This window comes from Gorilla gorilla, chromosome 10 (genome assembly GCF_029281585.2).
Source record: "Gorilla gorilla gorilla isolate KB3781 chromosome 10, NHGRI_mGorGor1-v2.1_pri, whole genome shotgun sequence".
NCBI lineage: Eukaryota > Metazoa > Chordata > Mammalia > Primates > Hominidae > Gorilla > Gorilla gorilla.
In genome coordinates this window covers 59,027,524-59,043,380 of record NC_073234.2, presented here as the reverse complement: position 1 = coordinate 59,043,380, position 15,857 = coordinate 59,027,524, and the positions used below count along the sequence as shown (strand labels likewise).

Here is a 15,857-nt window from a genome sequence, read left to right as displayed (position 1 = left end):
TGTCGGAACATCACAGAATGTATTTATACAAACCTAGATGGTACAGCCTACTACATACCTAGGCTATATGGTAGAGCCTATTGCTCTGAAGCTACAGGTGTACAGGATGTTACTATACTGAATGTTGCAGGTAATTGTAACACCATGGTAAGCATTTGCATCTAAACATAGAAAAAGTAGAGTAAAAATACAGTATCATTTTATGGGACTGTATATATGGTCCCCCACTGACCAAAATGTCATTATGGAGTGCATGACTGACTCTACATACATAGAATCAACATGATACCAAGGGGTGGAGGGACGGTAATCCTAGAGGGCTTCTTTGAAAAGTACCATATGATGGCTCACGCCTGCAATCACAGCATTTTGGGAGGCTGAGGCAGGCGGATCATGAGGTCAGGAGACGGAGACCATCCTGGCCAACATGGTGAAACCCTGCCTCTACTAAAAATAAAAAAATTAGCTGGGTATGGTGGCACACGTCTGTAATCCCAGCTACTCAGGAGGCTGAGGCAGGAGAATCGCTCAAATCTGGGAGGCGGAGATTGCAGTGAGCCAAGATCGCGCTACTGCACTCCAGCCTGGCAACAGAGCAAGACTCCTTCAAGAAAGAAAAGAAAGAGAAGAAAGAAAAGAAAGAAAAGAAGAAAGAAAGAAAGAAAGAAAGAAAGAAAGAAAGAAAGAAAGAAAGAAAGAAAGAAAGAAAGAAAAGAAAGAAAAAGAAAAAGTACCATATGATAAAAATAATTCAGTGCTGACACAGCATAGGATTGGGATAAGCAGCAGGAAATGAAGCTAGGAAGGTAGTTTAGGGATAGATTATTATTATGGCCTTGAACACTATCCTAAGGATCTCAGCCTTTATTCAGCAGCCACTAATAGGACTCAATTTTTTTTTTAAATATACAGGGACCAACATAATCAGATAGGTTTCAAAAAAGATAATGAAGATAATGTTAGTAGCATTCCAAAGGAGAGACCAATTTGTCCAATAGTTCATGACAGAAGTGATATGGGCTTCTGAACTGTAACTACATAAAAGGAAAAAGGATAGATTTAAGAGACAATCCAGAGAAAGGACATGAAGGATGACTACAAATTAGAATCAAAGCTGAGACAATGACGGTTTCTAGCTGAGGTTCCAGAAAGGAGTTTATGCCACATACAAAGTAAAGAATATACAGATGCCAGGTTTGGTGAGGCAGAAATGGGTTTCAGAGATATACACAGAATTCTATGAAAAAGGAGTCTTAGAGACATGAAGGAAGTAGAGTTTCAATTTAAAAAGGGTCAACAACATCCAATACTTTGGAGGCGACATCAACAGATGAGTGAGATTGGGCCACTGAGTTTAACAACTAGGATATTAGTTATCAGGCCTCACACTATAAAGGAAATAAAAAGAATACCTGCTGAAGTAACGCCATTGCATGTAGAAACCCAAGCCAATAAACTCTAGACCAGCAGTTCACAAACTTTTTGGTCTTAGGATCATTTACACTCTTAAAATTTAAGAGTTTTTGTTTTTTGTTTTTCTTAATGTGGGTCATCTATTGATGTTTACTATATTAGAAATAAAAACTGATAAAAATCTAAATATATTAGTTCATTTAAAAAATAAATACATCACATATTAAATGACATATTTTTATTTTAAAAACTTATTATTTTCCAAAACAAAGATATTTTGTATGAAGAGTGGCATTGTATATTTTTGCAAACCTCTAACATCTGGTTAGTAGAAGACACCTGGATTGTCACATCTATCTCAGCATTCAATTTGTTGCAATATGTTGTTTTGGTCCAAAAATATTAAGAAAATCTGGACTCTCACAGATATACAGTTGAAAAGAGGTAAGTAGTTGAATAGCATTTTCAGATAACTATAGGTGTTATTCTTTGATACTACATAAAAACACAGTTGTTTCTCAAAGGTTAGTTGCAATATGAAATCTGAAACCACATCAATGAAGTTTTCAGTGTTCCCTTAAAATCTGTTGGTATTTTGTACTTCGATGGATTACCCATTACAGTTTTGTAAAATCATACATCGGTAACTAGGAACCATTTGTTTGCTGAGTTATGCGTATCTTCCAAATGCTGACACATTTCATGGTGAAATATCAGAAATTATATTCATTGATACCACCACTAATCTTCTCAGAAAAGTCTTTCTACACAGAAACTCTAAAGCTCATTGTTGCTACAAATTTTCAAAAATTCTAATTTTCACTTCAATGATTATCACTGGCAACATATAGTATCAAGTGTTTTCCTTGAAGTGATATATTTTTTGAATATATTCATTTTCAAGAAAATATATGCTAAATATCCAAGTCTGAATAACTGTGGTATTTCAGGTAGTCTTTCAAGTGAAAATGATGCTCTATGACAAAAAGACTAGCTCTGCTTGCAAGACAAACTACACACATGCTTTCCCTTAACCACTGTACTTTGGTATACAGTAGAAGTGCTTTATGTGTAGTTCCCATTTTGTCAGACAGAATATTTTTAAATATATGAGATGTAATAAAATTAGTAAATTTTGCTGCTTCAAGGATATTCTTAATTCAAACTGACATTATTCTTACTGCATGCATGTACATGGTGGTGAATATTACAATGAAGATAGCAATTTGGTGCCACTGCTTTGATTCATGCTAAGGTGCTGGCAGTTTTACCCGTCACTGCCTCTGCACCATCACAGTGAAAAAGGCAAATAACATCTTCAAATTATTATAAAAACAGTGTGAACCTCATAGAAAGCTTCAACTAAAAAGATCTCAGGGACTCTCAGTGTCCCTCAGACTACACTTTGAAAACCACTCTGATATCCAGACTACACAAACACTAATGATCACTTGTAAAATTTACCCATATACAATTAACCAGTGTGAGTCCTCTTACAGGACAAAAAACAAACAAGTAAGAAATCTAGAATAAGGAGTCTCTGAACAACTAAATGGTTGCTAGAAAGGCTCCTCAGATAGACAGGAGGCGGCTCAGGAACCATGCATTTCTTTAAAAAGGACTTATGTAGATGGTCCTCAATTTTTTTCTCCCATTCCTACACCAAAAGTCTAGGAGAATCAGTGCCAAACCTCAAATTTGAAGACATAAAGCAAGTATGACAAGAAAACAACGATGCTGAAAAGATTTCTACCAGATGATAGTTGGTTTAAGCTTCTTTCAGAATGTGGATTTTATAGCTTACTTTTAACAGAAGCTGAAATAACTCACTCTTTTTACCTAACCATAATAATAATACTGTGTTGTTATAAACAACATATATTTTTAATGAAGAAGTTCCACCTCTTCAGCCTACACATAAAGGAAAGATCTACTAACACTAAACCTCACATATAGAGCTTGGTACAGTTAAAGTGGTTCTAATTTGCAAAACTGTAAAATTTTAAAGAAACAAAAAAATCCATTTTGCTCACCACTGTATGTCTAGTATCCAACTCAGCCCTTAAATAAGATGCTCAATAAACATTTGCTGAATGCTGAATATTGAAATGGTTGATATGAAATGAGATATGAACCCAGGTTACCAAAATCATACTAGTGTAACATCTAGCACTCTTTCTACTATGTGAAATCTTTTTCATAGCTCTCTAAAATAACACCTATGAGAAACCTGAAGGACTGTTATAATATCCTCTAACAAAATGTAACATTACCTGTTACATTTGAAAGCCTGGTATGAACCATTTAGACCACAGTTTGAAACCCAAACCAATAATTCTATCATTTTCATTTCTAAATATTTGCTATCTGAATTAAGCAATATTAAGTAACTGTCCACTACTAGATGAAGTACCAATAAGACACCAGTCTTAATTTAATCATCACACATTGATTATCACCCTCATACAGACTATCCTTAATATTTAATATTTCATTTTCTCTGATGATTCACAATTTTTTTTGAGACAAGGTCTCACTCTGTTGCCCAGGCTGGAGTGCAGTGGTATGATCACAGCTCACTGCAACCTCGAACTCCGGGGCTCAAGGGATCCTCCCACTTCAGCCTCCTGAGTAGCTGGGACCACAGGCATGCACCACCACACCCAGCTAATTTTTTTAATTTTTAGTAGAGACGAGATCTCACTGTGTTGCCCAGGTTGTTCTCAAACTCCTGGCCTCAAGAAATCCTCCTGTCTCAGCCTCCCAAGGTGCTGGGCTTACAGGTGTGGGTCACTGGGCCAGCCAAGAATGATCCTTAATTTCCTAAAGTTTCTTGCATTTATATTTGGGACATTTCTTGCCTTATAAGAATCTTCAGATAGGCTGGGCACAGTGTCTCACTCCTGTAATCCCAGCACTTTGGGAAGCCGACGCAGACGGATCACTTGAGGTCAGGAGTTTGAGACCAGCCTGGCCAGCATAGTGAAACCCCATCTCTACTAAAAATACAAAAATTAGCCTGGTGTGGTGGTGAGCACCTGTAATCCCAGCTACCACAGAGGCTGAGGCATGAGAATTGCTTGAACCTGGGAGGTGGAGGCTGCAGTGAGCCAAGGTCACGCCACTGTACTCCAGCCTGGGCGACAGAGCAAGACTGTCACAAACTCTGCCTCAAAAAAAAAAAAAAAGAAAAGAAAAGAAAGAAAAGAAACTTCAGATATAAAGACTGTGCAGCATCTTGAAAATAATGTGTCACCGTGGCATTTTGTTTCCTTTTAAAAAATTTCCTGTCAGTTTGACATTTACTACTGTTTCTCTCACAAAAGCACAATGTAAAAAATTTTGGAGTGAGGGGCTGAAAAATTACCTGTTGGGTATAACGTTCACTATTTGGGTAATGGGTACACTGGAATCCCAATCCCACCACTCTGCAACATACCTAAGTAACAAACATGCACATGTACCCCAAAATCTAAAATAAAATTAAAACTTGAGGAACTGAAGCTACAACAAATCATTTTATTTTGAAATACATGCCATGAATGTAACTTCGTTCTCTAGAAAGACATGACCTACCATGGATATAGCCAAAGGAAATGCGCTTCTGTTGCATAAAGAATTTGAACTTAATAATATTTAAAGAAAAAAAAATTATATTGCCAATAAAGACTTTAAAGGGGCCAGAATGGTGGCTCATTCCTATAATCCCAGTTCTTCGGGAGGCCAAGGTGGGAGGATCACTTGAGCTCAAGAGTTTGAGACTAGCCTAGGCAACATAGAGATCCCCCATCTCTACAAAAAATAAGAAAATTAGCCACACATGGTGGTGTGCATCTGTAGTTTCAGCTACTTGGGAGGCTGAGGTGGGAGGATTCCTTGAACCTGGGAGTTCAAGGCTGCAGTGAGCCTGGATGATGCCACTGCAACCCAGCCTGGGCAACAGAATGAGATCTTATCTCAAAAAAGAAAAAAGAAAAAAAAAAGACTTCAAAGGTAGAACAAGGACTCAATCTTCTCTGCAGGTCTAAAAAGAAAAAAGTTTTTCAAATGTCTAGAATGGCTTAGACTTGGCCTAACATTTGGCAATGAGGCAGAATCAGTTCAAAGGTCAGTCTGACCCAAAGGATTCAAATCCCATCTGTGGGTCACACAAACAAATCATTAGCAAACTGCATCCTTCTGCTCTGCAGCTAGCTATCCAGTCTTGGCTTTAGTACTTGCCAACCTTACTCTGGAAATTACCCTGTTAATTAATAAGTCAATTATGGAGAATTATTTCTTCCAACTACTGAAACTTTTGCTTCTCAACAGCGTTCTGCAGTCCTTTAATCTTGTTTTTCTAACATTACCAGAGAGGAAAAATATTAATATTCTGTGATGCAATCAATATCTTCTCTAGTAACAATACCCTGTTCCACACTGTTCTATACAAACACAGATTCTACCCTGAATTTCAGAAACCACTAGGAAAATAACAGATAACAGAGAAATTAGAGCTCTTAGGTTTAACTTAGAGCCAAAATCAAAAGAGAAGAGACAATTCAGAGAGAGGAAGGAAGAAGCTGAGAGGGTCGTGGTGTAGAGAACACTTACTTTCAGGAACACAGTGTCCCTTAGATTTCTGGTGAGTTGCCCAGAGCCTCTTCAGTTTCAATCCAAATGACAATGCTTCTCTGAGTCCTCCTCAAGTAATGTTTCCACCACTAAAAATTGGATCTACAAGAGCTCAGATGTACTGGTAAAAAAAAAAAATGTCAGGGGCCCCCATGTGGGCCTCAAGCCTCTTTTAAACTAGGCCCACTTCTCTGTCCTGGGCCAACTCCCCTGTGTACTACATTCCTTCTTCTTCCAGGTGCCAGGTATTCAGCCTGTTTCTTCTCTTCTGAGCTGCCACCACCTACTCTATTTCTCAGGGTTCCTCTAACCCCAAGACTGGCTGTGGAGTAGGACACCAGCTTCCCCCCTTCCTTGCTGTCCCTGCAAATAAACATATAGGCTCTTCTAGTTTCAGTATTTTTCTAATGGCTACAAGAAAATAGAGAGGGAACAACAAAAAGCAATAATATATAGTACCAGAGATCAAGATTATAATTGTTTCCACTTTAATGTTCCTGCCTCCAAAAAACGAATTTTCTAAAAATTGCTTATTGAGCATTTTAAAAAGCACAAAGTACTAACACAGATACACAAATATACTCTAAACCAACTCCAACCTTACACAGCCAAGAAGATACTCTGCTTTTCAAAATACTTAAATCACAAATCACGGGTCCAAAAATAGTAACCACAATCATTTTAGCAAATACTTTTTTTCTTTTTGGAATGTTCTGTTGTAATCCCTTAAATTTAGCATATGTTTGAAAGTTTGCTTTTTGAATATGAAAAATGTACGAAATATTTTATCAATTGTGGGAATATACAAAAAGCATATGATGATTTACAAAAAACAAGCACGTCAAAACCAGCGAGCTTCACTGAGAAATTTTTCATATAAGTTACTGTCAACCATTCCTGTCTCTAAATTTTAAACTTAATAAAATTCTGTAAACGGTGTTTTTTAAAAAATCAAGATCTCATTTTTTAGAAATCTAACGTCTACTGAATATTTGCATATGTCAATATTACATGTGCCTTCTTTTTTAAAGCAACAGTAAGATTAGTATGCTTATTGTTATAGTTTAGTTTCTAATGGACTTTGTAATATCAAAATACACATCTTCTCTAAATATTAAGTAATAAATCACAGGATTATATTTAATTCAAAGGGTACCTTCGTATAAGAATCAAGGAGCTCGATAACTAAGTGCTGACAGATTAAGAATGCCACTGACTGAATTTCCTGGATGATTTTCTTTATTCACTTAATTCAAAGTCATTTTTTAAAAGACAGAGTTATTATACTGCAAGCTTACAATAAATAAAGTCTGAAAATAGGCAGAGATCTTTTCATCTCATTTGTCTAAGAGACTGCCATTTAATCAAACTAAAGATATAAAGGTACTTTCAGTAAAAATCTGTTCCTGTGACTGGGCTCATCTCCAACTACTTATTTATAAAATATTAGAGTACTGGAATAAAAACACTAAATAAAACCTTGATCCGACCCTTCCAGAAGTACATATAGAAAAGGAAGTTTTAATATATTGTGTATTCTGCAATCAGATACTTTTCTTTCTTTAGGAACGAAATTAAATTACATCCTTTGCTCCTAAAGAGGATTTTATGGGTTTTCCTTGATCCCCACACACTAACACAACAATGCAGCCAACATTTTTATACCCAGAGTGGGGAGAGGGGCATTACACCCAGCGATACGAATTAAATCGCAGTAGCTAATGCCTCCCTTAAATAATTTATTCTCTCTTGGCAGCAAAAAACGTTACAGCCTCTTCAATTACCCCTCACCGCAAACCATCGCCTCGGTTGCGATCAATGTGACCCAGTTCCTATCGCCACAGCCACCTCCGTCTGCCTCCTCCCGCCGGGTCCGCGAGTGTCATGGGAGGGGGCGGCAGCCGCAGGGGCGTCCTCTGGTCGCCACCCCGCCGGCCGGCGGCGCGAGGGGCAGGCCCGGGACTCACCGGGTGGAGGTGCCCTTCCGCACATCGCACATCATGCACTTGAAGGCCTCGGCGCTGTTCCGGAAGGTGCAGACGCTACAGTCCCAGTAACCCTCATCCGAGGACGGCTTCGGCTGCCGCTTCGGCCTGCAGGACACAACCCGGACACGACGCGGCGCGGGGTCACCAGCAGGCCGCGCCCGGTGCCCGGGCCCCGCGGCCGCCCCCGCCCCGCCCCCCGCCCCAATTATGCGACCCCCGCCCCGCGGGCCCCCGGCGCGCCGCGCTCCGGCTGAGGGGGAAGGGAGTCAGGAAGAGGCAGGGCGCGAGCGCGGCCGCAGTCGCCGCCGCCACAGCCGCTCTGACACCCGGGCGGCCGCTCCGGTCGCCGCCGCCATCGCGGCTCCATTGTGGGGCGGCCGGCGCCGGCCCCCTCAAGCGGCAGCACTCGCACACCAGCGGCACTGCCCCCGTGCTCGCCCCGGTGCCCGGGCGGCTAGCGAGGCGGCCACCCGAAGCCCTGCACGAGGGCCCTGCCGCCCGCACAGTCCGGGCCCCGGGGCCCGGGCGCTGTTACCTGGTGGGGCTCTTCTTGTCTCCCATGGCTTGGCTATCAACGCACGCCGAGAGTCGCCGCCGCGACCGCTCTGTTTGTCAATAAGGAAGATAATAAGCCGGGCGGAAGCGGGCGGGGGAGGAGGGAGGGAGGGGGCGGGGAAGGCCGCACCGCCGCGCTGGGGAGCCGCCGCCGGATCCCACGCAGCCTCCAGCTGTCGGGGAAACTCCTGCCTGGGCGCACGTGACCTCCGCCGGCCAACCAGCAGCCGCGCCGGAGACTTCAAACGCGGCCAGCGCGGCCCAGCACCCGCGGCGAGTTAGCTGGCGGGCGGTGCGGGGGTGGCCGCGGTGGCCGCAGCTGCCTCGGGCGCCGGCGCCGCCTCTCCGCGCTGTTCCCCCGTTGCCCCCTTGGTACCCCCGGCTGCCGGGGACTGCCTCGCGCTCCAGAGCCCCTCTGAGGAGGAAAACGTCTGTCCCACCGACTGGCAGGGGATGCTCCGTCATCCCGTGCGAAGCCCGGTCCAAGGTAGGGCCGGCCGGCGTTCGGAGGACTGTCCAGGTCTGGACAGAAGTGCCAGCCCGGGGTCTCCAGGTAGAACGACTTTCCTGGCCTCTGCTGTCCTTAGCTACCCGCCTGCAGGATACCGGGGGGAAGGCGGGAACCAACACGCAGCGCCATTGCTACATGCCTTAAAGCACTGTCTGGTTTATGCACACAGATGCTCTAACAAGTAGGGATTGTCACCTCTAACTTAGAGGAATTGAAATCAAGACTCAAGAGAGGTTAGGTGACTTCCTCTAGGCTACATAATTAGAAAATGACAAAGCCAGGAGTCTGTGTTTTAATTCCAAACGCGCCCTTTTGGCCTCTCAGGCCTCTGCAGTAGCTGCTTTTGAAAAAAACCCCTATATACTCATAAGTCCTTTTTAAATATAAGGAGTTTGCATGTCCCCTCAACGCTGTCTGCTAACAAAAGAACACCTTCGCAGGTCTCTACGTCAACATACTAAAGGTCCTCATACTCCAGACTCCAGCAACAGCCATCTAACTGGTCTCCGAAGCTCCACTTCCACCTCCCCAATGTATTCGGTAATCCACAACCAGATTAATAATAAAATGCTGTTAATACTATGCCACCACTCTGATCAAGAACCACTAACGACTTGCCCACACTCCTTAGCCTGGCATTCAAAGGCTTCACACATTTTCCCTACCTCTGCCTCCCTCTCCCATAAGGAAAGCTGCCTCCTGACAAAGAGTGCAGACGAAATTCATTTCCTTACCAGAACCCTTCCTTCATGCACATGGGTTACTTCTGCATAAAGTATATCCCTCTTTAACTGTGCTGTTTCTGTCCGTCTTTCTAGGTTTACATCAAGTCCGAATTCATGGAAAATAATTTTATAGCTAAACTACATAGGAAATAATACAGTCAGAAGCCCAGGATTCTCAGCCTGCTTCTCCTGTTTCTTAGCTGATAGACCTTGGAAGTATTGCTTAATTTCTGTAATTCTCAACGTTTTCATATTCTGAATGGCATCTATATGAGATTGTTGTGCGATTAATAATAACATTTTTTGGCCGGGCGCGGTGGCTCACGCGTGTAATCCCAGCACTTTGGGAGGCCGAGGCGGGCGGATCACCCGACGTCAGGAGTTCACAAGACCAGCCTGGCCAACGTGGCGAAACCCCATCTCTATTAAAAAATACAAAAATTAGCCAGCTGTGGTGGCGGGCGCCTGTAATCTCAGCTACTCGGGAGGCTGAGGTAGGAGAATCGCTTGAACCCGAGAGTCAGAGGTTGCTGTGAGCCGAGATCGTGCCACTGCACTCGAGCTTGGGCGACAGAGCGAGACTCCGCCTCTAAGTAAATAAATAAATAACATTTTTTTGAGCACTATGTGCCAGGCACTTTGTAAATCCCTGCGCATAGATGCATATTTTAAAGGACTCAAAGTACTATGCACATGGCCTCATCGACTGCAGATGCTCTTCGATTTAGAAAGGGGACACTTCCCGATAAATTCACCTTAAATAGAAAATATTGTAAATTGAAAATGCATTTGGTACACCGATAAACCCATCGTAAAGTAGAAAAATCGTAAGTCGAGCCATTGTAAATCCGTAGTCTAGCCCTTCATTTTAAAGACAAGGCAATTAGGGCCCAGGTTAAAGGGTTTTTCTTTGATGAGCAGGCCAGGGTTAGAGCTCAGGTATCCTATTGGTCTTTCACCGCATCTTCTTTCTGATTAACCAAATCACTCCATTTACATAGCAGTCTCTAAACTCGTTGTACCATCTGTACTTTTTGCAAATGTAGCTTCTCATGATTCAGACCCAAATTCGGAAACCAGGAACCATGAGGAGTATGATTGAGGCACGTATACAAGAGAACCAGATTTAAGGCCTAGTCTTTAACCTCTCAGTAATGCAGTGGGTAAACTCAGCTAAGTCACTTCCTTTTTTTCATATGTAAAATAAAGGAGTTAAAACTATTATCACAACTAAGGTCCCTTGCAAGTCTAAGGCATTGTGATGTTTTTAAATGCCTCAACTGGATGGATCCTCAAATAGACTGACAAGAACTGCTCTACTTGCAAAAGTGATGGCAACAATGTATTTTTAAATAAAAAGGAAACTAAATCAAGCACTCTAAAAATCCCCCATGCTGCAAATCACCATTTCACTAGATTGTAACCTCCCTCACTAAAAAGCAAGCCGCACCTCTAAATCATGAACAAAAAGCACAATAACTTTTGTTGCCTTTATTGCTGCATCTCCAGCCCCTAGAACAGTGTGACACATAGTGGGCACTCAATAAATATTCTGAGAATAAATACATCTACTTATAGTCAGGTTAGCAAGCACCTGTATTCCCAGCTACTTGGGAGGCTGAGTCAGGAAGATAACTTGGGCCCCGGAGTTCGAGACCAGCCTGAGCAACAAAGCCAAGACCCTGTTTCTAAACTAAATAATCAATACATTCACTTGTGTTACAATTGTTGAATGAGATTTTTTTCTTTCATATTGGGATTTACGAACTGTTAGGTATATTGCGTGCAGTGGATGGTCAATAAATGCCAGAATTAACATTTATCCTTCAAAATGAACTTTACAACTCCGCACATCCTTGTCAATGAACCAGGAACCTAGTTTTTGTGGAGCACAGAATCTTATGCCCTTGCACTATACCAACTGCCTCCCATTTATGGGTGTTTCTCTTAAAAAAAAATCTCTGCCCCTACTCGGCTTACGTGGAGACAGTAGTACAGGAGGTACTCCTCCCATTTCACCACAAAAAGTCACACCTTTCCTAAAGTGTTTACTAGCTGTAAGAGTGGCTGTTGTGGAGAAAACATCTTTTTATTACTAAAGTGGCCCAGGTTCTTAACCAATCAGGTGTCTTTTCAATACAGTAACAGAGTTCAGTACTTTAGAAATGTTAATTCATTACAGTCACTTGTAAAGTGACAAACACTAACGACCGTTTTAACAATTTAACAAGTGTTGAAGTTTTCTGATGATTTACTTTTTTTGTTGTTTATTTTTTTGTGTGTTTGTTTGTTTTTTTGTTTTTGTGTGTGTGTGAGAGAGAGTCTCACTCTAGTGCCCGGGCTGTAGTACAGTGGTGTGATCATAGGTCACTAAAGCCTTGAACTCCTGGGCTCCAGCGATTCTCCTGCCTCAGCCTTCTGAAGTGTTGGGATTCCAGGCTTGAGCCACTGTGCCTGGCCTTACCTTAATGTTTAAAAGGTAAATGAGGGCAGAGCAGTGTCTCATGCCTGTAATCCCAATACTTTGGGAGGCCAAGGTGGGCAGATATCTTGAGCTCAGGAGTTCAACACTAGCCTGGGCCATATGGGGAAACCCTGTCTCTACAAAAAATACAAAAATTAGCCGGGTGTGGTGGCATGCACCTGTAGTCCCAGCTACTTGGGAGGCTGAGGTGGGAGGATCACTTGAATCCAGGAAGCAGAGGTTGCAGTGAGCCAAGATCACACCACTGCACTCTATCCTGGGTGACAGAATGAGGCTCTGTCTCAAAAAAAAAAAAAAAAAAAAAGTAAAGCAATCTTTACTTTCCCCAGTTACTGAGGAAGCTGAGAGCTGAGGCAGGAAGGATCACTTGAACCCAGGAGCTGTGGACTGTAGTGTGCTATACTATTCGGGTGTCTGCACTAAGTTCGCCATCAATATGGTGACTTCCCAAGAGTGAGGGGCCACCAGGTTGCCTAAGGAGGGGTGAACTGGCCCAAGTCAGAAACTGAGCAGGTCAAAACTCCCGTGCAGCACTGGGCGCAGTGGCTTACACCTGTAATCCCAGCACTTTGGGAGGCTGAGGCAGGCGGATCACCTGAGGTCAGGAGTTCAAGACTAGCCTGGCCAACATGGTGAAACCCCATCTCTACTAAAAAATACAAAAATTATCCAGGCGTGGTGGCACATGCCTGTAATCCCAGCTACTCGGGAGGCTGAGGCAGGGAGAATTGCTTGAACCTGGGAGGCAGAGGTTGCAGTGAGCTGAGATTGCGCCATTGCACTGCAGCCTGAATGACAGAGTATGACTCTGTCTGAAAAACAGAAACAAAAAACTCCCATGCTGATCAGCTGTGGGATCATGCCTGTGAATAGACACTGCACTCCAGCCTAGGCAACATGGTGGGGACTATGTCTCTATAAAATAAATAAATTAAAATTAAAGTAATCCCTAGGCTATTGATATAATAATATCCGTTTCCGTTCCAATATGCTTCCTAGGAGAGACTGGAGTAGGTACTGAAATTGTGCATGTGATCCTGTTTACACGTGAACAGTAATCTGTTCTTTCTGGAGATGAATAAAAAGATTGAGAGTCGGTCGTAGATCAAGAGACTGACAGTGTGGGCGAGGTGCAGTGGTTCACACCTATAATCCCAGCACTTTCAGAGGCCAAGGCAGGAGGGTCTCTTGAGCTCAGGAGTTTAAGACCAGCCTGGGCAACATAGCAAAACTTCATTTCTACTAAAAATAAAAAAAAAAATTAGCCTGGTGTGGTGGTGCATGTCTGTAGTCCCAGCTACTTGGGAGGCTAAGGTGGGAGGATCATTTGAGCCCAGAAGGTCGAGGCTGCAGTGAGCTATGATAGTGCCACCGCACTGCAGCCTGGGCAACAGAGTGAGACCCTGTCTCAAAAAATTAAAAATAGCTCTCCCTCTCCCTCTCCCTCTCCCTCTCCCTCTCCCCTTTCCACGGTCTCCCTCTCCCTCTCCCCTTTCCACGGTCTCCGTCTCATGCCGAGCCAAAGCTGGACTGTGCTGCTGCCAACTCGGCTCACTGCAACCTCCCTGCCTGATTCTCCTGCCTCAGCCTGCCGAGTGCCTGTGATTGCAGGTGCGCGCCGCCACGCCTGACTGGTTTTCGAATTCTTTTGGTGGAGACGGGGTTTCGCTGTGTTGGCCGGGCTGGTCTCCAGCTCCTAACCGCGAGTGATCCGCCAGCCTCGGCCTCCCGAGGTGCCGGGATTGCAGACGGAGTCTCGTTAACTCAGTGCTCAATGGCGCCCAGGCTGGAGTGCAGTGGAGTGATCTCGGCTCGCTACAACCTCCACCTCCCAGCCGCCTGCCTTGGCCCCCCAAAGTGCAGAGATTGCAGCCTCTGCCCGGCCGCCACCCCGTCTGGGAAGTGAGGAGCGTCTCTGCCTGGCCGCCCATCGTCTGGGATGTGAGGAGCCCCTCTGCCTGGCTGCCCAGTCTGGAAAGTGAGGAGCGTCTCTGCCCGGCCGCCATCCCACCTGGGAAGTGGAGGACCGCCTCTTCCCGGCCGCCATCCCATCTAGGAATTGAGGAGCGTCTCTGCCTGGCCGCCCATCGTCTGAGATGTGGGGAGCGCCTCTGCCCCGCTGCCCCGTCTGGGATGTGAGGAGCGCCTCGGCCCGGCCGCAACCCCGTCTGGGAGGTGAGGAGCATCTCTGCCCAGCCGCCCCGTCTGAGAAGTGAGGAGACCCTCCACCTGGCAACCGCCCCGTCTGAGAAGTGAGGAGCCCCTCTGCCCAGCTGCCACCCCGTCTGGGAAGTGAGGAGCGTCTCCGCCCGGCAGCCACCCCGTCTGGGAGGGAGGTGGGGGTCAGCCCCCGCCAGGCCAGCCGCCCCGTCCGGGAGGGAGGTGGGGGGGTCAGCCCCCCGCCCGGCCAGCCACCCGTCCGGGAGGTGAGGGGCGCCTCTGCCCGGCCACCCCCACTGGGAAGTGAGGAGCCCCTCTGCCCGGCCACCACCCCGTCTGGGAGGTGTACCCAGCAGCTCATTGAGAACGGGCCATGATGACAATGGCGGTTTTATGGAATAGAAAAGGGGGCAAGGTGGGGAAAAGATTGAGAAATCGGAAGGTTGCTGTGTCTGTGTAGAAAGAAGTAGACATGGGAGACTTTTCATTTTGTTCTGTACTAAGAAAAATTCTTCTGCCTTGGGATCCTGTTGATCTATGACCTTACCCCCAACCCTGTGCTCTCTGAAACATGTGCTGTGTCCACTCAGGGTTAAATGGATTAAGGGCGGTGCAAAATGTGCTTTGTTAAACAGATGCTTGAAGGCAGCATGCTCGTTAAGAGTCATCACCACTCCCTAATCTCAAGTACCCAGGGACACAAACACTCTGCCTAGGAAAACCAGAGAGCTTTGTTCACTTGTTTGTCTGCTGACCTTCCCTCCACTACTGTTCTATGACCCTGCCAAATCCCCCTCTGCGAGAAACACCCAAGAATGATCAATTAAAAAAAAAAATTATAAATAAAAAAAGGAGACTGACAGCAGGATCTCAGAGACCCTAGATCTTCTGGTTAGTCTTGAGTTTATTAGCCAAACATAATAACAACAATAAAAACTACGTATTGATGTTGTATATAGTTATTAGGCAACAGGAGCTAATACCTGAAATGAGAAGTACCATCTGGTTTATTAACTGGAATTTGAGAGAAAATGGGGTACCTAAGGGAGAAATGAGCTGTAAACCTTCCCTGAGAGCAGGAGCTCAAAGTATAATAGTAAGCTACAGTGGTAAAACCAATCACATTTTGAAAGATGGATTTTGTGGTTTTTGTTTGGTTGACTGGTATCTAATTTTGTTAGTTATAAAAGTTATATGTCACCAGTTGTACATTATTCGTTTTTTAGGGTGCCATAACAAAGTACTACAGACTGGGTGGTATAAACAACAGAAATTTATTTGCTCTCAGTTCTGAAAGTTAGAAGTCTGTGGTCAAGATGTCAGCAGGGGGCCAGGCACAGTGGTTCACACCTGTAATCCCAGCACTTTGGGAGGCTAAGGCAGGCGGATCATGAGGTCAGGAGCTC

The 15,857-nt window shown here is 44.4% G+C and overlaps 2 protein-coding genes across 5 annotated transcripts in view; one reads left to right on the top strand and one right to left on the bottom strand.

Annotated features, from left to right (window-relative positions):
- Positions 1-8,767, bottom strand: part of YAF2 (YY1 associated factor 2) — a 76,813-nt gene extending 68,046 nt beyond the window's left edge. The window contains exons 1-3 of one of the 4 annotated variants that reach the window (XR_008670387.2): positions 8,551-8,755; positions 7,995-8,120; positions 6,007-6,390 (exon numbers count right to left, since the gene is read on the bottom strand). Coding sequence is in view for 3 of the 4 variants with exons in the window: in XM_031001144.3 (XP_030857004.1) it covers positions 7,995-8,120; positions 8,551-8,576 (152 nt within the window). In the remaining variant the exon portion in view is untranslated. Of the gene's footprint in view, positions 1-6,006; positions 6,391-7,994; positions 8,121-8,550 lie in introns of those variants that run through there. The other 3 variants (XM_031001144.3, XM_031001143.3, XM_055358070.2) reach the window with 3 other exon arrangements.
- Positions 8,575-15,591, top strand: LOC129525983 (uncharacterized). Its single transcript, XM_055358895.2, has 3 exons — positions 8,575-8,622; positions 8,659-9,123; positions 9,900-15,591. The coding sequence occupies exons 1-3, from the start codon at positions 8,575-8,577 to the stop codon at positions 9,957-9,959; spliced, it is 573 nt and encodes a 190-aa protein (XP_055214870.1). The 3' UTR covers positions 9,960-15,591.
- The last annotated feature ends 266 nt before the right edge of the window (positions 15,592-15,857 follow it).

Coding starts and splice junctions, on each gene's coding strand:
- LOC129525983 (XM_055358895.2), top strand. CDS start 8,575: ATGGCTTGGCTATCAACGCACGCCGAGAGTCGCCGCCGCGACCGCTCT. Junction 8,623..8,658: donor GTCGCCGCCGCGACCGCTCT/GTTTGTCAATAA, acceptor GCCGGGCGGAAG/CGGGCGGGGGAGGAGGGAGG. Junction 9,124..9,899: donor TGCCAGCCCGGGGTCTCCAG/GTAGAACGACTT, acceptor CCGTCTTTCTAG/GTTTACATCAAGTCCGAATT.